The sequence below is a fragment of the Lates calcarifer genome, linkage group LG6, assembly GCF_001640805.2.
Source record: "Lates calcarifer isolate ASB-BC8 linkage group LG6, TLL_Latcal_v3, whole genome shotgun sequence".
NCBI lineage: Eukaryota > Metazoa > Chordata > Actinopteri > Centropomidae > Lates > Lates calcarifer.
In genome coordinates, this window is record NC_066838.1 from 22,032,984 (window position 1) to 22,055,024 (window position 22,041).

The window sequence follows — 22,041 nt, forward strand, 5'->3', positions numbered from 1 at the left end:
TTTACATTTCTCTATTGGTACTTTTACTTTTACACAGGGTTTGGGTGAGTTTTCATTATGTTCATGCACTTTGTGTCAAAGCAATGAAAGGTGATCCACAGTTAAGTTCACCCTGACAGCTGTTGCTGTGCTGACGTGAAGAGCTTTTTTTTTTTTTTTTTAAAGTGAACTCATCACTGAGGAACGCTGGGAATGCATTAAAAGGGAGGATGTTGGAGCCCAATCTGGCAACCCCGAAGGAGTCTGGTCGAGGAAAATATTGCCCACAGCAGACTACTTGGCATTAAAGACGGCTGGCGGTAGGAGCTGCGGTAACCCGTTTCCAGAATCTACTGTTCAGTTTTCTTGCCAACATCAAGTACGTATTTAATCCTTTTTAACTAGCTAACACTGCGAATTAATCACAGATATTAAAACTAATGCTTTAATATTATTTCATCTGCTTAATTGAGGAGCTAAGTGATGGTTAGCCGTACAACGGGGCATTGAATATTAAAAACCAAGCAGTCTGCTAGCTGCGCGCTAGCTAAGGCTCAATTCAAAGGTCCGTCTATAAAAAAGGCGTTTCTGCTTTAAGCTGCAATGAGTCTGTGTCACTGTTGTTTTGGTTTTTCAGCGATAACGGTGAATAATTGAGGCAAGTAGCGCAGAGCTGTGCAAAGCTAATCACATAACGTTGGGTAATGTGTTAGCAAGCTAGCGTTAACGTAAGCCCCGGACTTGAGCCAAAAATGTAAAATGAGCTGCTCTTAAAAAAATGAAGGAGAGACCCTGCTGTGCAAGTGAAATTAATCTTGGTTGTGTTAGAGTTGGAAAAACTAACATTTACAAGCTTTGATGCGCGATGAGAGGTGATAATTCACACCCGCCCAGCAGACAGAGGAGAGTTAGCTAACATTAACACGAAGTTGGTTTTTTAATGGCCAGGATGCAAAAAAGCGAAGGTTATCATTTTGCTGAGATTTTAGGAAATCCTGCGTGTGTGGATGTGTATATTTTTGCAGCTGTCTTGCATTTTAAAAAAGGCTGACTTGACTTCTGCATCTAGCCAAGTTACACCGGCGTTGGTTATGTATATTATTACCTAAGATGCTAGCTGTGCTGCGGCCAGTAATCCGGCCAGGATCTGCATCTGATTAGCTTATCATTACCTGTGTTAATTAAGAGCATTTAGTGTTTCAGCCTGGATTAAGAAATGCACCATGTCTGACTGCTTATAAACACACAGACAAGAAGCTTCTCTGTCAGGAGATTAAGTTATGTGTCAGTGGTGATGAAAAGTATTTCCAGTTAAATAGGACCTCAGTGAAAACCTTGTTTGAGTTTCCTTCTTGGATGTCTCACTCATATCCGCCCTCATCAAACTGGTCAACTTTTTCACCTCACACACATCTACCTGAGTGCTGAGTTAGCACTTTTTCCTCAGTTGCGTCACTCTACCCAAGTGTACTTGGCTCTCTTGAAGATTCAAGAAGCACCATCCCTCTTGATAAACACAATGCATCCTAGTTGTTTGCCACTGCAGTGTCACCTCTCGATTGTGCCTGTGTGGGTTTGACGTCTGTAGAAGGTGTGGTGGAACCAGGACCGTGACATGCCAAGTCCTAATCAGGGAGGGGTGTGGGTTTGTACAGTTTTTAAGTTTCCCTTTCCAGAGAACCAGTGTCAGAAAGGGAAACCTAAAAGAGGCAAACAGCTGGTCCATAATAAAAATCTGGGTCCAGATTACAGCCTGTCTGGTTCAAGCATTTTTAAAGCTAGAAGGGACGTAATTAAAGCAGACTTGAATATGGCAGCAGTCAGCAGAGAGGGAGTCTGAGGTATCAGTACAGTATTGATTGTTCAGCGTGGCGATGGCATCATTTCCAAGACAAACTAGGACTGTTTCAGACATGCAGATGTTACTTTTCTTGTTGTTAGGTGAATCAATTGCAGGACTGAATCCAGAATTCTTAGAGTTTTTTATGAATGTTTTTTTTGGGCATATTTTAGAGTGAAACATTCGTCAAAAACAAACGGCTCCCTCCTGTTTCATTAGTGTGATTGTCAGGCTGGTGAGCTTCCTCGGTAGCCACTTTAATGCTTCATTTACAAGAATGGAAATGAATTATGAAAAAATTAAAACCACATGGCAAGTCAAAAATGTTCATCTCAGCTATAATGCTGACATGATTAAGTGAACATCTGCACCATCAGTTTCACTGTAGGAAAATCCGAAATATGCGAGGCAGCTTTTGATCATGCATATTAAAAACATTTGTCAGCGTGTCCTATACTCCGGTTTTCAGTCATCATTAGCTCATTCAAAGGGCCAAGACTCGTGAAAGGTGTGATAAATATTCTGTGTTGCCCTCATATCGTTATCACCCACTGCTCCTGCTGAGAGCTGAAAATAAGGAAATAACCCTTCAAAAGTGTGTTGCTCTGTGGCCCTACTAACTTTTCCCCCCGCAAACTAAATTCAGCGCTTCTGCCAAGGACAGTATTAACTGCAGATTTTCTTCGAGAATGCTCTGCCAGACAGACAATAATTTATTGAAATCTGTTTTTCATTCATATTTTATAGCCAGGGGAAATGGATTTCATTTGATTTGCATCCACATTTTCAGATCTTACAAAAGTGCAGGTTTGGTATCTGTGCGTTTTCGCTTCATGGAACGTAGCTACATTCACTTTCCAATGTAAATTCTTTTTCTGCGTTTGTGAACCTGAGCTTTTTTTTTTTCTTTAACACTGGTTCTTAAAGCACAGCTGAGTTTCTTTTTCTCCCATTTCCCTCCCACAGATTTGGATCAACTTGACAAAGGAAGGAAGAGGAAGACCTGAATCTTTGCCTAAATGGTGGAGGACTGATCTGAACCTTGTTCTTCCAGCCCTCCTGCCAGTTGTAAGCCTCGTTGGCATCTCTAAGGAGAAAAACTCAAAGTCAACGTCAGCACACTTGGAGCCCTTATTTGAACACCACCTTGAACATATTTGAAGTGTTATTTTACAGTCTTGAGGAAGTATAAAACCAAGCCCTTCTTGGATACATCTGTGTGACACCATGGCGAAGAAAAACAGCCAAAAGGGTATGTATCTGTTTTATAAACATTTTAAGAACAACTGAGCTAAATAAAAATCTGTATTTAATGTTCTGTATTTGCATTAATTGTACAAAGGCACACTCTGGGTTTGTTAATGGTGTTTTAATGGCTACAGCATTTAATTCAAGAAGGTCTAACTCACAGTTTATTTAACATGTAATTGTGTGCATAATTGTTCTCACATGCAATCTGAAATTATGACTGGTGTAACTGACGGCAAGGGAAATGCTGTGGACATTTACAGTGACATTAACCTACTTTCATGCACAGGAAGAACAACTTTTACAAGTGTTCGGCCATTTTTTTCTTCTCTTTCTTGTCTATGGCCATAGATTAACTTTGGACTTTACCCTGACTCTTCATACTCAGTTGGAGGCTTTTGTTTATCATTTTTAAAAGGACATGCCCTCACACCTTTTGTTGACAGTGATTTTTCCTTTCCATATCTCAGCTGTTCCTTGAATGGCCCGGTTTTTATTCTGCGTCTGACAGAAGGAACCCTGAGGATTTTCCTCTTGCAAGAATGTGTTTTTGGAGGCCCTCAGCGGTTATTAGTCATTTAAATCAGGCGCAGATTCCAGACTGTTCAGGCACAGATGTGATGAGTTTTTTTTGTGTCTTTGTATTTTCACCAGTGCTTTGCTGCTTGTGCTGATAACTGAAGTTGCTGTGGTTAAATGCCTAAATAACACATCCCTCCACCTCCACATTGCAGTGTGCAGTGCTGCTGCTGTTTAAGACAAATTACAGGAGACAAATTAAACTGTTTTCTTTGATTTGTTAATGTAGATAAACGTGGTTGTTCGTGTGTCTCTGTACTTGAGATGAAGTCAAATGGCTTCACAAGCACAAATTGATCAGCGTAACATGAGTGGGATTCACAAATGCAGCCGCAGGAAATCCAGGAAATCTTTGTGAAGATGTTTGGTGCTTGTTTTGTTTTGCAAATCATGCTCCACAGTGGTTTGCACTTTTCCAAGGCCCGAACAGAAAAAGGAGATTAGTATTCGTTATGTTTTTCTAGACACGTCTGGGGTGGTGTTCGACACTCGCTCAAAAATGGTCATGTCCCAGGGAGGAACGGCTGAGAGGATGAAGGAGAAGGTAAGAAGAATCCACACGCTGCACATGTATTTAGACATTTCTTCTCTGTGTTGGTGGACTCTGACATTCAGTATTATTAGTTGTGGGCTCTGCTTAGCAGTTTCACAATGAGCTGGTTTTTGGCAGCAGTAAACAACGTGAGGGCAAGCAGTCAGAGTAGGACAAGCAGTTATAGTATTGCTAAAGGAAGAATGCATGGTGCAGAGCTAGTGTTGACTCTTGGATTATACTTATCTTAATAGGAATTTACCAGTGTCTGTAAATGTGATTGACACTTTCAACACCTTAGATCATTTGAAATCCCCTGGAAGAAATGACTTTGCTTGAGGTATATCCTTATGTAATGTTGTGACAGGGAACCTCGTCCTCTTTAAAGCTGTTAATCTGTAATGGAACAACGTAAGGGAAATGGGGACACTGCAGAGTTTTACTGTGGTGTCATAAAGTTTTCATGGCAGGTTATTTTTGTTGTTTTTCATGCTTTACATTGAAAGTAAGTGGCAAAGGCGTAGTGCCAAAACTGCATGCTACATTTCTCAACGATCAAAAATAACAGTGCAAGTTATGTGTAACTGTTCAAGAAATAATAACGTGACAACTCTGCTGTGAAACTTTTCTTTCATTATAAAGGAGCTGTTTGTACGTTTTCACTACATAGCCAACATTAGTATTAACAGCTTTTTACTCACCAGAATAGGAGAAACTTTGCAAGCTCAGCATCAAACTTCATTCCTTTTCTCGCCAAGAGCTGAGTCCAGCTGTAGAAAGCATCTATCACTTTTTTTCCCTTGTTGAAGTGCGCATGCTAACCAGCTAGCCGTGGCCTGTCCCTTCTTGTCACCATCACTCGCTTCCCAGCAAGAAACTGTGTTCAGCCGCAGAGAAAATGTTCAAATAGCCCCTTTTAAATTTTTGCAGTGTGTGTTTTTATTTGTTAAATATTTCTAGTTTCACATTTGTAGCACACATATAAGACCAGAGACTACAGTGCCGTGTCCTTTAGCCAAATGTTAACTAAATGCTTCAGCTCCTTCTGTGTGAATTTATAGTAAATGTTTAATCAACTTGAGAGTTATTTAAGCTTACACTAAAGCCTGTTCCTGTCACGCTCTGTGCTTTTTGTTTTTACAGATCAGTGCTGTCAGGGCGGTTGTGCCCAACAAAAGCAACAACGAGATTGTGTTGGTGTTGCAGCATTTTGAAAACTGTGTTGACAAGGCCGTTCAAGCTTTCTTAGAAGGTATGATGACGTTAGTGTTTGACATCAATGGGATATAAATGGCCCTTGAAACTTCCTCATAAACAGTATATGAATTCTTGTCAAACTAGTAGCACAGCATGTTTTAGAGCAATTAAACTTTCATTCATAAATAAAAGATTCACTGTACATGATGTATGTTAGTGTAATATAAATACTTCGGTGTTGCTGCTAGAATAACATGCTGTATTTCCAACACTGGTTAATTTACTGTATTAAAGTCAGACCTGTCCTGGCGTGCTGCCCACATTGCTTGTGCTTCACCTTGGGAGCGACTCTCTTGTCGTTCACTCCATACTTTGCATTCAGAAGTCGAGCGTCATACACATGCCTTAACTTTTGCAGGTTTAATTATAGAGCAAGAAGGTTGTCCCTGTACGTCAGGCTGCTTTGTTCCTCTTTTAGCCATGTCTAAACAACACCTCAGGGCACTCTGATATTGAGATGGGAATTACAAGGTTTGAAATCCATCATGTGTCACTCTGTGCCTTCGTCACGGTTGTTTGCTTCACCCCATCAGGCAGTGCAGTTGAGATCCTGAAGGAGTGGAATGTCACCGGCAAAAAGAAGGTGTGAACCAAAAAGCATGCATCTCAAATGTTTCTTTGTTGAGTTAGCATAATTATGCCATTCTTACTCATGAAATACTTGACTCTAATTGCTCTATCCTTTTTTAATTAAGTGCTTAATTAAACTGGTTTAAGGCAGTTTTGAATAGTGAACACTGTGTCATCTTAAGATGAACCCAACCAGCCCAAGTCACTGATTTAGGAAAGAGATAAGGAACAAAGAGAAACTGAACAAAGGAATCTGACACTGATATTTCCATGTCCAGCCCAAGAAGAAAAAGAAGCCCAAGCCTCAGCCAGAGGCCTCAGCGGAGCCCGCTCCACCTGAGACCACGTCGCCTGAGGAGGGCAAGGACGAGATGAACGGCTTCCATGCCAACGGATCTGTAATGGACGGAGAGTCACTCGATTCCCTGAGTGAACAGTTGGACTCTGCCTCCCTGGATGCAGCCGAGCTGGACTCTGAACCTGCTACGTCCGAAATCACCGGTAATAACAGCTCCTCAGCCAAAATGTGATGAGTGATCAAGGCAGGCACTCCTTTGATAACATTTTTGTGAATGAACGATCACATCTCATGAGTGTGCACGTACTCACAATCAGGTGGTATTCAGTAGGTTAAAACAAGCAGTTTACATCAAGCTCAGAGCTGTAACGATCAGTCGATTTGTCCAGTGACATAAACAGCAATGATGTTGAAAATCAATAGTTGTTTTAGTTGACTTTTAAGCATAAAAGCCAAACATTTGCTGGTTTCTCGCTTCTTAAATGTTTTTATTTGTCATAAGCTATATTAAACTGATTAGCTTTGGGCTCTTCAGAAAGAATGAGGATAAAGATACTAAAATGTTCTTCCTTTTCCGTGTTGTTACTTTGTCTTACTGGGTATATTGTTCTGTAATCTGTTGTTTATTTTTATCATCTATTTCCGTATCAAATCCAATCTCTCCTCTTTAAAAGTTTTTATTTATTTTTTTATCATCTTACATTAGCAGCAGTTCAAATGTTTTTTTGTTTTGTTTGTGTTTGTTTGTTTTTTGGATTTGCTAAAGAGTGCCTGGAAATATTTTAAGAAGATGCAAGTTTTTATATGGAGGGTTATTTACAGGGGTTTAAAAGAAGGTAAAATCAACAACTTGGGAAAAGTTAGTTTTGAAATTACTTATTTTATTAGTTTTAAAGTAGTCTGTCTTCCCACAGGTGCAGAGGCAGAAAGTCAAGGTAGTGCCCCAAGTCCCGCCTCTCAGCAAGGAGGGAGGAATCACCAGGGTCCCAGAGGCAACAAGCCCCGACGCCGGCCGGGCTCAAATTCACATCCCCCCATTTCCTCGTTAGCACCTACCACTGATGAGCAAGGATCACCAGCAGTCAAAAAGATTGGTTAGACAACTATAAAACCTTTATCGCAAACTATCTTCTCCTGAATGTAGTTTGTAGTGAGAACGCAGTAATTTATAATGTAAGTCATCTTTAATTTCTGCCCCTCAGCTTCCAACATCGACCGCTCTGTGAAGGACCTGCAGAGATGCACTGCCTCGCTGACTCGCTACAGGATGGTGGTCAAGGAGGAGATGGACTCTTCGATCAAGAGGATGAAGCAGACGTTTGCTGAGCTCCAGAGCTGGTACGTACATGTCTTTTTAAAAATCTGCCTCTGGTCACGGCTACAGCTGAATCTTCACCACAGAAACCGTCCCACGGGAACAAGAACCTCCTTAAAGAACTCATGAACTAAACCTGACTTTCAACCGAAAGAACCAGAGACTAAATTTATTTCCCATATGAAAGCTCCAGATGTTGAAAATGTCCTCGGGGGGGGGTGATACTTTCTGATGATTCAAGAACTTTAGGCACCAGGTTTGCTATCACCAACTGAACAAACAGAGACAACACAGCTGCTTCAACTTATGTACAACTTCACTCACAAAACAAAGAAGCACAGTAGAGCCAATATTAGGATGAAGTTCAGACATTTCTTGTTTGTTTATTAAAGTTAAAGAATGAAAGAGTGAGAGGAGAGTGAATGGAGGGAGGCAGCAGTGAGAGATGTAGTTTTTTCTGCACCATCAGTGAGTCAAAGGGCATTTTCTTACCTTTGTCTCTCTTGAATACACTGGGACAAAGCTTTGCATAACAGCAAACAGACTGTTCTATATGTTGAACTTGAGGTCACTTTTATGGAGCCCCTGATATGACGAGCTAACTGTCATATTGACTCATAATCATTGTTTTTGGATGAATTATTTTGTGTATAAACTTGCAGAATGGTTTTTATGAAGGTTTTGATATTGCCCTTTATCTGCTAAACATGCAGCCAGTTCATGTTGGCCAGACGTCAACTTACTGATATATATGTGACATTTATATGGTTATATAAGACTTTATTAAGTAAGATATTGTAAGCAAGACTCTGTGGTGTGAGGCGTGAAATATAATAAAAACAATAATACAAAAATAAATAAAGAACATAACAAGAGAAGTTTCAAGCTGCCACAGTGCAGTATGTTGGCTGTATCACAGGGTCTGTCTACCTTCCTCTGTTATTAGCTTATAAACTTTATAGGTACTACTGGCAGAGAAATAAAAAACAATCCTGGTTCAGCTCCTGTTGGAATTAACCTGTTCAGGCGACTACAAGTCATTAGGCTGAGATACTTAAATAATGGTTCTTTTGAGAATTTGGTAATTGCTGAAGATAAGTAGCTCACAAGCTAATTGATGGTAGTGGGTTGAAGATTAACTGGAGTTAATCCTTATTAAGAAAAGAAGAATCCAGTTTATAAGACTCCAAAACCCAAACTTCTTGGGCCTGAATCAGAAAATTAGACATCTGAGTCTGACTGTGTGTATTCCTTAAATATGCGTATTATTTAATTAACTAGATAAGTTCCTAAGGTTTATTAGTGTATGCTGTATTTCTCGTAGAGAGCTCCTTCCTCTTTGTTTCTGAAGAGCTGAAACATGACGCCGAGGTCTCCCGTCGATACTCGAAGCTGAATGGGATATCCATTTAGCTCCTCTCTCAGCTCCCTGCCACTGCTGCACTGGCTTGTAAAAGTTGAGCACTTTGTCAGTTTAACAGATATAAAAGACTGATTGTTCCGTTAGTGTTCAACACCTCCAGCTCCCGTGAGGCCCTTACAGCACTTCTGTGTCTAAGACTAACATTGCTGTTCATGTATTAGCAGCCAGCACAGAAATAGATAATCACTTATCACCACAAATGGACAGAAAACATCAGCGAGTAAAACCATTCCTCTGCTGTTTAACCTGCAAACAGCCACCAGCGTAGATACACAAACTATCCAGCATAATGTCATTTTCTACAAGGGGGGAAATAGATAACCTCAGTGTCTGAATCTCTCTCTATCACAGAGTGTTTAATGAAAGATGCAGTTTGTCATGTGTGTAGTCAGATTGATGCTAATGGAAGCCAGCTGTCAAAAACACTGTATAGTTACCCACATAATTTGGTGGTATCTGCTTGTCAGAGGATTTATAATGCTGCGAGTCAGAGAGAGATCATGACTGCATCAATAGTCATGTTTCCATATGATTGTCAAGCGACTTTTGAAATGTTGCAAAAAAGAAAATGCAAATTGAGCACACACACAACCAGTTTAGAGAGAATAACCCAGGCCTAGTGTCACCAGAGGTTGGCGGTACAGGCTACGTTACACATAGCTGTAATAAACAGAGTAGAAGAAGTAGAATTTGAGAGGTTTGCCAGTCGCCAACAAACTTTGAAGAAGAAGAAAGTTGCCAGTTGCCTTGGGCATCTAGGAGGAAAAAATGAGAGACAGGGCTTCAGAGATTTTTTTCCATTGGGCAGAAAACAACTTCAACTTCCTCTTCAGAGGCAGAAACAGCTGATCAGTTGAAACAGCTGAACATTGTTAAATGTTTGCTACGTCAGAACTTATTCAGAGAAGATGTTTCCATCTCTTATGAAGTGCATTAAAAGTGTAGAAACCTTTTGGTGAAATTGAGTAAGTTTCCGTCAACTTTTTCTAATGCGATACTTCAGAATGTGCAAAAAAATATGTTGATGTTAACCCGGCTAATGTGTCACCAACTGTTTAAAGTGTCAGTGTCCTGTTGTCTGAAGACATCCATGTTGTATAACTGTTGCTAATGCCACAGTCGAAGGCCAGGTGAAAACCCTGCTGTGATATCCTCGCTACTCACGCTACCTCTCAGATACCTGTTAGAAGTCTGTCTTTGCACATTGTGTAGATTTAACATAGTAAATCACAAAAAAATCAACACCCAGTCTTTTGTCAGAGGAAAAAAAAAAAAAGAGCCTGAGGGAGACATAAAAAACAGCATACTTTCTCACCTCCGCCCACCTGGTCAGCTGCTTCATAAAGTGGCCACAATTGCCTTTTTGTAACATTATAAAAATGTTTTTTTTTTGTTTTTTTTAAAATCAGCGATAGAAATTTATTAAAAGAACTGTCAGGTGATCCAACAGCCTTTAAAAGTTGTGTTTAAATTCACTGCTCCTCCTGACAACAGTGATGAATGAAACATGTTCCTCACGAAACAAAAGCCTGCATCATTTACGTCCATGTTTGCTCACAGGCAGCCTTCCTCTCCTCTGCCACCACCACTGACAATAAGCAATACCGTGAAAACAGCAGCTGGAATTTGTGTGCGCGTGGCGTCACAATATCGCCTTGCATGAGTGTATTTTGCATCCTTGGGGTGGTGGTTCTGCACACTGCAAACAAAGCACGGACCCACATTGCTCCGTAGCGCTACCACTCGTCTAAAACGCCACAGGGCACCTTTAAGTGGACTTGGATCTGAAACTAGCACAAAGTAATGGAATGGTTTTTCTTTGTATAATTTAAATGTATTTTCTCCTGCAGCATTTTTTTTGTATCTTGGTTTTCTCAGCAGCTCATTATAGATTTCAGAAATTAAACCGTGATAATAAGAGCAGTAACACACTTCAGTAATACAATAATTGAGTTGGAATAGCAGCACATCTAGCACTTCTTCTCATGTATTATTGCTTTAATACTGTACCACCTGTATTGCACTTGCTGTTTTGCATTGTCATTCACTGACTCTGCTGTATTTCTGAACCCAAAGTGATGATGCAACTGCCACTTGGTTTAATGTTATTGGAATAGCTCTGCAATCTCGGTGCAAAGTCAGCACGCACTAATATCTCTTCTTATCTTGGAGTGAAGAGAAAAGAAAAATGACCCTTTTGTCTCCTTTTTTTTTCAGTTTAATGGACAGAGAAGTGACTCTACTGGCAGAAATGGATAAAGTGAAAGCAGATGCCAGTAAGTACTATATTTTCCAGTATGTAAACTAAACCAAAAAACCCTGCTTGTGTCACATACCACCCAGGAGCTACTGGTATTCTTCACATAATATGATCACCTGACTCGAGGGCCTGGAGAATCTGACCTAAATCACTTCCGGAGAAGCAGTAAAAGAGATTGTTGTGGAACAGAAAGTCCCAGTTTCTTCAAACCTGCAGTGGTGCCCTTAGGGTCCTGATATACCTAGCATACCACACAGTGTGTGTGTGTGTGTGTTTGTAACATGACAGAGCAAGACTGCATATTTGTACAAGTAGGCCATTCTCTCTTATTCTGTCCTCTCAGTGTTGAGTGTTGTGTGTTCCAGGCCTGGAAAAAGTGAATAGTGTCAGGTGTCAAGGGAGACTCAATGCTGTCTTTGTGCAAGGTGTGTGGGGAATTGAGAGGAAAGCGAGGAAACTCTAGTACTTCTTCGACATTACAAAAGCCAGATTTCCTCAAAATTTACCTTCCACTAATCTCCTTCCTGCACAAGGAAAAGATGTTTATTGATAAACTGCTCTGACTCTGGATGTTTTCATTTATGGTATTCGTAGAACTAAACCAAAGAAGATGCTCTCTGTGTTGCTCAGTCCAGTCCAGGATATAATGATCCCTATTCATCTGTAGGTATCAGTATTGTAGCTGGAACTACTTAGAACTGCAACTATCTATTGTTTTCATGATCAATTAATCTCATCGCCTTTTCATTTGTTGTGTAAAATATCCATCACAGCTGCTGGTTTTGTGCAACCAAACAGTCCAAAAAGCCAAAGATATTCAGTTTATTAATGCAGCTGTAAAACAAGTAATGCTAACAAGTAAAAAGCTGGGACTGGAGATTGCTTTAGCATTTTTGTCAGAAAGACAACTATTAATAATTAATCAATCACACCAATAATCACCAGTATTTTTGTATCATATTTGATTCTTGTGGGTTTTATAAGGCACCAAAAGTACAGTTGCAGTGTTCAAACATTTCATTACAAAATTACATTTACATTACTGGTTACTTTACAGCTCAGTCTTAAACAAAATATTCTTCATTCTCTCCAAAGCTTGGCAAATAAAATGTGCAACAAGTTCCTTTCCTGAAGCACAACTCAGGTTTTTCACAATCATCCAGCCAGATGAGATTAACTGTGCATCCTTTACGAGGGAGCTTCAAAAAGTTTGTGGAAAGTTATGATGTTTATTTTTGCGTTGCAACATGCATTTAAGGGTTCATGTTAGAACATGTTACAAGATCAAAATCCCTGCATATGATTTTTAGCTATGTACTTTTTCCACAAATTTTTTGAAGCCCCCTTGTACATCCTCCTAGGTTTGGACTAAAAGACGCCACAACATAGTAAAAAAACAAAAACACAGTTTTCAGAGGTCCAACTTAATGTCAGAGGTTTTTGTTTTGTCTAACCAACCAAAACCAAAGAAATATTCAGTTTATAATGAAAAAAGGGAAAAAGCAAATCAAAGCATTGGATCAGAGAATCATTTGTATTTTTGCCTGAAAATGACTCAAACAATTAATGGATGATTAAAATAGACAAATAACTTTCGGTTGATCTCCTCTAGTCTTGATTTTCAACATAAAATGAGCTGTTGTAAAAACAGTTGAACATCAGTGCTAGAGATGGAAAACGCATAAAAAGCTGTTTTTGTAATGGCTGTTGTTGAAATTTCTTATATTTGCAACTCAGCCACAAGATCAGAAAAAAATCCAGCTAATAGATGAAGGGTACATGTTTTCTCTGACAGTCCCTGTGGATCAAAAGGCAAAAAGCCTCTGTGTCGTTTTCACTGTTCTGCACAGGCTTTCAGCGTCATACAGGGAGACGTCCTTTGTAGAAAACGCAGAGATGCCACAATTCTCCAGCTTCTTCTCTGGTAGATCAGAAGACAAGTTGTGTTTTTGATGAGACGTGCAACTCTGTTCCTGAACCAACTGTGTAGATACTGTATGTAGATGTAACTGCTCTTTTGTTTGAAGAGTTCAGGTCTGTTTGCCAAAAAGTATTCTGTCAAACGCTTATGTAAGTTGCATGGTGCTTTCACAGCAGCACATCGTGGTATCTTGATTTGACAATATCTTTATCTTTGACCCTTGTTTACCTATAGATGCTGAGTCAGCTGCACTTTGTACTTGAAAAATACCACAGCTGAATTTGGAAAAATGAAACTTAACTGGGACTGCAGGGAATATCACTTTCGAGGCTAATCCATTAGTCGATCAATAGAAAATTGCTATGATTTTAAAAGGATATCAATTAGTAACTGTTAAATAGATGTCCTTTTTAAAGCATATGTACCACACATTGTCTACTCTGAGCTCCTCAGGTGTGAGGATCTGCTGGTTTTATTTCTCATAAACTTTCATCTTTGGGATTTTTCATCTGTTGGATAAAATAAGTAGCACTGAAACAGTTCATTTTTTGAGAATAATAGCTCATTTTGTTGACTTTTTCCAGCTCTAGGGCTGTTGTTCGAACTACAGATTGTACTTCAACATCTTCTGCAGTTCAAACAGCAGCCCTGGAGTGGGCGAATAAGTGGGGAGCTCTGGGTGCAGGCAACATGGAGGGAAAGTAAACATTAATTTACACATACTACAGACATTGTAATAGGATAGGAAGCTGGTTGAAAATCAGCTAAGTCATCCTTTAATTGATTAGTTGAATGATAGAAGATCAATAACTTTAATTGTTTAGTTGTTTCAGCCATTTATTGAGCTAAAACTGAGAAAAATGTTACAGTTACTCAGGTTTCAGCTTCTCTAATTTAAACATAACATTTGACAGTGTCACCTGGGCCTCTGGGAAGTTGTGATTTACCATTTTTTCACAATTTTCTCACATTTCATAAACTGATTAATTAGTTGATCAAATAAATAATTGGCAGATTAATTGGTGATTAAAATAATTATCAGTAACAGCCCTAATTAGAGGTAATTAAACGTGTAAGCGTGAGAGTTTAACTGTTAGGACATAACAGACATTTCAGGCATTCTTAATTGGACCATGCACAAAAAGGATGAAGGTCTTTTTTCTGTTAATCTCATAGATCAAACATCGTGCACTGAAACCAGCTCAGTATCTGTTAAAGATCAGATTTTTGTTTCTGTGTCTCAGTGGTAATTTTGGACGCCCGGCAGAAGAGAGCAGAGGAGCTCAGACGGCTGACAGACCAGTCAGCATCCATGTCTGAGGAGCAGTTGACTGAACTGCGTGCAGACATCAAGGTACTTTGAAAACACTGCTGCTGCAGTTTTGGCCTTGTCTCTGTGTCTGTCTCACGATGTTTGACTCAGTACTTTATGTCAGAGTTGACTAAATGTGAAATGGCCATTTAATGGTTCAGCCAGAACAAATGATTTAAAGAAAACAGCAAATGAAACTGCACTTATCTGCTGCTGAATGCTGGGGACGGATATAATTGATTATCTCTCTCTTTTTTTTCTTTTTTTTTTTTGCAGCACTTTGTGAGTGAACGTAAATACGATGAGGACCTTGGGAAAGCAGTAAGATTTACATTTGATCTTGAGCCGCTGAAGACAAGCATCACAGGGTTCGGATCAGGTACAGAATCCTGTTCATTTCTCCTTTTACCTCTGTCCTTATCTGTGTTCAAATTCATTTTAATCCTAAATGACCTATAACACCCTCCCCACCACCGCCGCCGCTGCCAGCTGCAAAATACAAGATCAAGCGTTGCAGCTGATCAGTCTCAGCAGTTTATAATGTCATGCCTCAGATGTCCACAGTTACTGCAGATAAATCAGCACAGTCAGCTGGCTAATGAGCAAATTATTATAGCAGGTCAAACAAAATCAAGATGTTCGCTGTGTGTGTGTTTTTTTTTTTTTGTTGTTTTTTTTTTTGTAACCAAGAGACGGAGACTGTGGGGGGCACACATTTTCCTCTGAAATCCTGTGCTTAATTTGAACAAAATTATGTCTTCTTCTGAAATGTGTCATAGCTGCTTTGTCCCTCAGTGGTAAACAGTTTTCATAGTCATTGCTCTGGACACATGGTACTGATTAGTAGTGACGTCTGATAGCCACCAAACATGTCACCAAAGCCACCAAAATGGAGCACAGAGAGGTTTACACTGATGTACATAGATCAGCTCATACCTCAGTTTTATTAAATCACCAACAGTCTGGAACGCTAAAGAGAAGGACACTAAAGAACATGGTAGATAAACATAATATCACATAAGTTAATTGTGTAAGAATAAATAAGTGTGTATTGTAGTATTGGTCTCAGACTTGTGCTGCAGTAGCCCCTCTGTAGGGCGGCTGTTATGACTCAAAGATGCTCAGGTCTTTACACTCGACATGTTGATGACAAGAAACAACTGTTCACTTACTGTCTAATAAATCCCAGACATTGACATGTGCCGTTCTTGCTGGATAATCAACATCAATCACTCAATCTGTGTAAAACACTGTCATTTTGTGGTTTTAGAGAAAGCCAGGTAATCAATATTGCTGCTAGAGGATATAAACATGTTCAGAATTCATATGAATCTTCTGAGCTACAGCAGGAATCTGTCCCATTTAAACAGGATTATATGTCCCATGGTCAGCAAAATCTAGAACCCCTTCAAATCCCAAATATAGATGGGTTTCCTGTTTGCAGTCAGTGACACATGTGCAGCAGGGGGATAGAAAACTCACAATGTCATGAGCGCTCACACATGGACATAAACTTCTTCTGCACCATTCATTTAACAGTCTGTTCTTCCTCGACCATTTCTGTGCTAATCTCTCTCCCCACCTTGTTATGTGAACAGTTAATTTAGCACTTAAAGGTTCTTGATAAATGCCTTTCCTCCCACTATTTTTGAATCATGCAACTTATGGCACAAAAGCTTCTCAAGGGTGTCTGCAAGTTTTGTAAAGTCTGAAAGGAATTCAACATGAATCAGTTCTCTCAGAAAAGGCTTTAGAAGCTATTAAACAGTCTTTAATTTAACAAAGGCCTTGAATGTTTAAGTCAGCTGTGGACAGACAACATTAGTCATAACTTTTGTCTCACAGGAGACTTTCCTCCTGGATACCTCAGACTTTGTTGTTGTTGTTTTTTTTTTTTTGGTCTCTTTGTGGTCGTTTTGACTTTCTTTGTGTCTCTTATTAGTTTTGTGTCTCTTTGTGGTCAAATGAGATTTATAAATTTCAATGAATTAATGTACTGTGAATGTTGAGACATTCAGGTTTGTTTTCTCCCTGCACATGCGTATCACAGTGACGTCCCTCTGAAACACTGATTTACTCAGTGCAGTTACCAAGATGATTTAATAATCCTGTTTGATAAGACCAGTCCATCAGTAATTTGCAGTGAGTGTTTTACCTTGCTGTTTCTTTTACAGTTTACCATCCACGTACAGGCTACTCAAATCGGTCCCGTTGTAGCTCCACGTCCTCTTCTGTTGCCAGCCCGAGCCTGCTGGAAACTCCTCCCCCCACCCAGACCCAAAGCACCCCCAGTGAAACCCGCCCCCCACCGACTAAACAGGTACGCTGGAAAAGTAGTAATATAGGTCAAAAATGAAAATCAGCCTTCAGAGATGTAGATGATTGTTTAAGACGCTGACTGACTTTTAATTCTCCCCTCAGATTTTCCAAGGTAATCGGCGTACTTTCCAGGGTCAAGGTTTTCACTCAGGCGGTCAGCGGTATAACGGCGGCTCCTACCATGACAGGAACGCTGGTCGCACTAACCACCGCTACCAGGGTGACAGCGGTCACACTTCACAGCACTCCAACAACTCGAGAGGTCCCTCCCATTCCTCCTTGTCCTCCCACAACCAAGACCGACCGTCTCACAACGGGCTGCCCCAAAGGCCTCCGCGGACGCACTGCCCTTGACATTAGAAATCCTCATCTTAATCAAATCCACCCACTAACCCTTGCACTCTCCTCCCTGTCCCAACCCGCCCCATTACCCTGCACTCTCTCCCACCCCTTACTAACTCCTCTCAATGAAGAATAGAACACAAGTTTACATATTTCCATCAGTTGAGCTGTAGTGCCACCTCTCTACATCAATCCATTCATCCTTCAAACTTGAAAAGCTCTCACTATTCTGTAATTGCTCTTCCTTTTCACATTTCTCCCATCCTGGTTAAGGTAACAGCTTCTATCTTTAGCCCCCCCACCCCCTTTGAGAGATCTCATTGCTATGCTATTGTCAGTCTCTGTTATGAATTTTTGCAGTTAAGCAGCCTGCCAGAGACTGACAGGATTACCTGCAACAATTTGTGCACTATTGAAGTTGAACTCTTAGTACTATTTCTATTTTTGCTCTGGCTTTCGTCAGCTCTCTGATTTGCACCTCAAATCTTTTTTTTTTTTTTTTTTCCTCGTCTCCCAGAACCATTTCAATGCCTTCACCATGAACAAGCATAGTGAAAGTGCAAAAGTAGTTCTAGCATGAACAGGGATTTCAGTCATCAGGAGAGTAGACATGCAATCAACACTACAGACTATCGTTAATCTTTGCAAGGTAAAAAAAAAAAGAAAAAAAGAAAAAAAAGGAAACATATCAAACTGTAATCCAGAGCTTTTCGTATGGCTGCTACAAACGGTAGGGAACTTGTTAACGCTAGGACTTAGATGTGTTTGAGAGGAACACAGATGTTACTCTCTGAGGAATTGTTTGTACATTTGGGAAATGTGCTAATTTGCTATCTGAGAGTAAGAGAGGGTAGATACCACTCATGTCTGTATGTGAGGTATGAAGCTACAGCCAGCACTTTGTTAGCTTAGCTTAGTTTAAAGACTGGAAATGGGCAGAAACGGCTTTGTTACTTCGTCTTTATGTAACAAAATCCTGCTGCCAATCAGCACTTTCTGTCTTGTTTATTTATGTTCATAAGTGTAAAAACTACAAACTGTGGTTTTAGGGAGTTGTGCACCAGAGAGAGCAAGGCTAGCCGTTTCCAGTCTTTATGCTAAGCTATGCTAAAAGCCCCCAGGCTCCATCTTTATATTTACTGTATAGACATGAGAGTGGTATCTACCTTCTCAGAAAGAAAGCAAATTAATTGCATTTCCAAAAATGTTAAACTATTCCTTTACATTTTGCCTAAGGCAGTGATGTATTGCCCTCCCACTGGCCAATGGGGTTATCATGTGTGCTGTTGTTCTTGGCTTGCTGTCAGTTGTTTTATAACAAAGAGAGGGCTCATTACCTTTTGTAGAAATAATGTTAAATGATATGTTGAAACTCACGACAAAAGGAAACTGTCCACATGCTGTCATTTCATAGTTACTTCTTGACATTTATTCAGGTGGATTTTCTTCCACACAGTGCAGTTTGTTCTTCGTTTTCTTGTTGTTATATATGCACATGAATGGCATATTAATGACGTGCTTGCCTTTGGTCACAGAGAGACTTCACATTTGCCTTTCTAGAAACATGGATGTCTGCATCATGAACGCTTTCTAAACAGATGGTACTTGTAGGACAGACACGCAATTTATAAATATATGTGTGAGAATAAGGTGCAAGATCTACTCTTCCCCTTTTTTATATGCTCACTTTATTCCGTCTGTGAAAGTAAAATTGACGCTTAGTAAGGTTGGTACTGACTTCACAGAACTTTTCTATGGCTGCCAAGCAGATGCTGCAAGGCTGTTGTTGGGGTTTCAGTCTCCTGGTGGTGTCCACAGTTTGTGAACAAAGAGCTGGTGAATACCTCATTGCTGATCTTTTGACACGGCCTGTTTTCAAGTCGATTTCTCACAGTGGGCTCTTATTAAGGGACGGGAACCCCCTGGTGTTTCTTCATCTCTTCTTCTCTTGTAGTTATGTACCTATAGGCGGAGCTGCAAGGCTGTAGAGTAAAACCAGTTGTTACATTATTGCTGCATCATATTCATGTGTCGTCTTCCCTCGAGCAGACTTTTGAAAGAAAAGTTTTGAAAGGAAATGAATTTAAATGTCTGTTTTCTCCCCTGGTTATGTTTCTTTATGAGTTTTCTCATCTCATCATAGGGAGATTTTTTTTTTTAATGAGATAAAAACCTTTACTCCAATAATTGTATTTTTGAATATTGTGGAGAAAAGAGTGCTGACTTATTTGCAGTCTTTGGTCCTGTAATGACACACAAAGAGGTTAGTTTGACTTAAAGGAATATTTTTTGGAAATATACTTATTTGCTTTCTTGTCTTGAGTTACATGAGAAGATTGATACACACACACACACACACACACACACACACATATATATATATATATATATATATATATATATATATATATATATATATGAAGCTACAGTGAGAGGCCATTTAGCTTAGCTTAACATAAAAACTAAAAGCTCAGGGAGGCAGCTGTGTGTTTTAATGGAGGTGGGGCAGATGTACATTTGCCAAAACAACCACTTGGTGCTCTCCTGTAAAACCAAAAAATACTGTTTACATTTTTTCTTTTTTTCTTTTTTTTTGGATAAACCATGAATTTCACCCTTGTCACTGTTTTGGAGTGTGACACAGGCTCGCTGTTAAAACAATCACTACAACTGCAGCAAATCCAGCAGGCCTCCAGCCCCTGGAGACAGTAATGAGCCCATTAGATGCCACACTAGAAAACTCACCACAGTATTTATCAGTTTTACAGGAGAAAAGACTTCAGGGATGAGGAATAATTGGTTGTTATGGCAAACGTGAGTCTGGTTAACCGCCTCACCTCCACTAAAGAGCCATGGGCAGCCGCTTCCCTGAGCCTTTCTACAAAACCATCAGGGATTGTCTCGTCCAAACAGGGCTGGGAATTAGGGGAAACTTTAAGTGGAAAAGGACAATTCACAGTTTTATAGTTGAGTTATGACCGTTCATATTAAGCTCATTTATTGTTATGTGTTCTCAAATTGCTTTAATTTTTCAAATAATTAACACAAAAAAATCTCAGGCAAGTTAGAATTATTTCATCATACAAGTACTGTACGGTTATTTTTTATCAACAACATATATACATTTTCTTCTGTAGCAATAGATTAATTTTGTCAGACCAACAGTTAAAACCCCAAAGATGCTGAGCTTCATATCATTTCACTAAACTAAATGCATGTTCACATTTTTTTTTTACATTTTTTGCTTAAAAAATGATCTGTAAGATTAATCATTTTGCATAATTGTTGCCAGTGACATTTCTGTCAATCAACTGATGGATTAATCAACTAATCATTTCAGTTTTAAAGTACAGTTCTACCATATAGGCCAAACAAGAAGAAGTTAATCTAACCGTAGCCGTAGCATCGTATGTGGTATCAAATCTTCTCATCCAACTCGGTAAGACAACAAAAAAGTGTGTTTCTTAAAATGTCAGACTATTCCTTTAAGTGCATTCAGAGGCAGTGACTTTGTTATAATGTCACTAAGATTTTTATTGACTGAAGCTGTTGGTTTGAGCTGATGAGAGCTGCAGGACAGACGATTAACAATTCCGCTTTTATTCCAGCGTGATGCTGGACTCGTTCAGTCAAAACTCAACAGAGTAGTTTTCTCATCTGGATTTTGTCTGTCTCACTTTAACCCGTTTTTGTTGTTTTACATTCCAAACCATAGGAATATTAGATGTTCGCCAAAGAAATAATTTTGTCCTCTTTAAAAGAAAAAAGTTGCTGCCTTTTTTTGTTTCTTTCCTTGGCCTGTAAAGAATTCCAAAGGGGATAAATCCAACACTTCACCTTTAATTATTTCCACCCAACTTTATTTTCTGAATCCTTACTGTATATACATATATGTAGCTATATAATTTTGTGCTCACATAGGGCATTTTGTATGTGATATTCATATTAGTCATAACAGAGGTTAAAACAACTAGTTCTTTCATTCTTCCAGTAGACCTTGTGTCCTTCTTCTCAAGACAACTTTTCTGAGACAACTGTAAACTCAAGTGCCTTTTCTTGTCTCCCACTTGTTCATTGACATCCCTTCCACCAGAGTATGGACCAAAGACATCAACCGTCCCCGACACCCCTGCCCTCTCTTTTCTCCCTCTCACTGAATGGCACACTTTTCATTTACTACGAATAAACAGTTTGCAATACTGACTGCGTATATTTGTTTTCTTTTCTTTTTTGGTAGCTGTATTCACGTCATGGAGGGATATCCATTCATCAGACTTTATATCAGCAAACCAGGATCTGAAGCGAAGGTAACGAGGAGGTTTTATGTCTCCATGTGTAATGTAATAAATGATCCTGGGATATTAAATTTTAAAGGATAACTGGTATTTTTTTTAACCAGCAATATCCACTAAAATGTTTGTTTTTGCCACTTTTAAATAAATGAAACAAAGAATTTTCTAAAAGTGTAAATACAGGGAGCTTACAGTTTAGGACAAATCACATCAGAATAATTTAAACACCTGTGTGGAAAAAATATGGATACTAGAAGCAGCCAGCAGAGGGCGTTATTACACTTTAATAAATGAGTTAAAATGTACATTTTGAGTGTGAGCTTTGGTGGAAGAACTCATTGATAAGCAAAGGTGGAAGAAGTGGTCAGATCATTTACATTAAAGTACTCCTACAACAATGTAAAAATATTCTATTGCAAGTAGAAGTCCTGTACTCATAATACTACTTAAGAAAACATATCAAAGCATTAACAGTAAAATGTATTTTCAAGGTAATGAAATGGTTTCTGGGACTGATATAATGTTGCCTTATTGTTAATCCTGATGCATCAGTA

The 22,041-nt window shown here is 39.3% G+C and overlaps 1 protein-coding gene across 1 annotated transcript; it reads left to right on the forward strand.

The window, feature by feature from the left end:
* Nucleotides 1–215: 215 nt before the first annotated feature.
* spats2 (spermatogenesis associated serine rich 2) lies at nt 216–21,394 on the forward strand. The gene is made up of 13 exons (XM_018687381.2): nt 216–358; nt 2,786–3,071; nt 4,111–4,190; nt 5,322–5,430; nt 5,969–6,018; nt 6,284–6,506; nt 7,218–7,397; nt 7,506–7,641; nt 11,259–11,317; nt 14,467–14,576; nt 14,811–14,913; nt 16,709–16,854; nt 16,956–21,394. Exons 2-13 carry the CDS (start codon nt 3,047–3,049, stop codon nt 17,205–17,207), a joined length of 1,473 nt encoding a protein of 490 aa, XP_018542897.1. The 5' UTR covers nt 216–358; nt 2,786–3,046; the 3' UTR covers nt 17,208–21,394.
* The last annotated feature ends 647 nt before the right edge of the window (nt 21,395–22,041 follow it).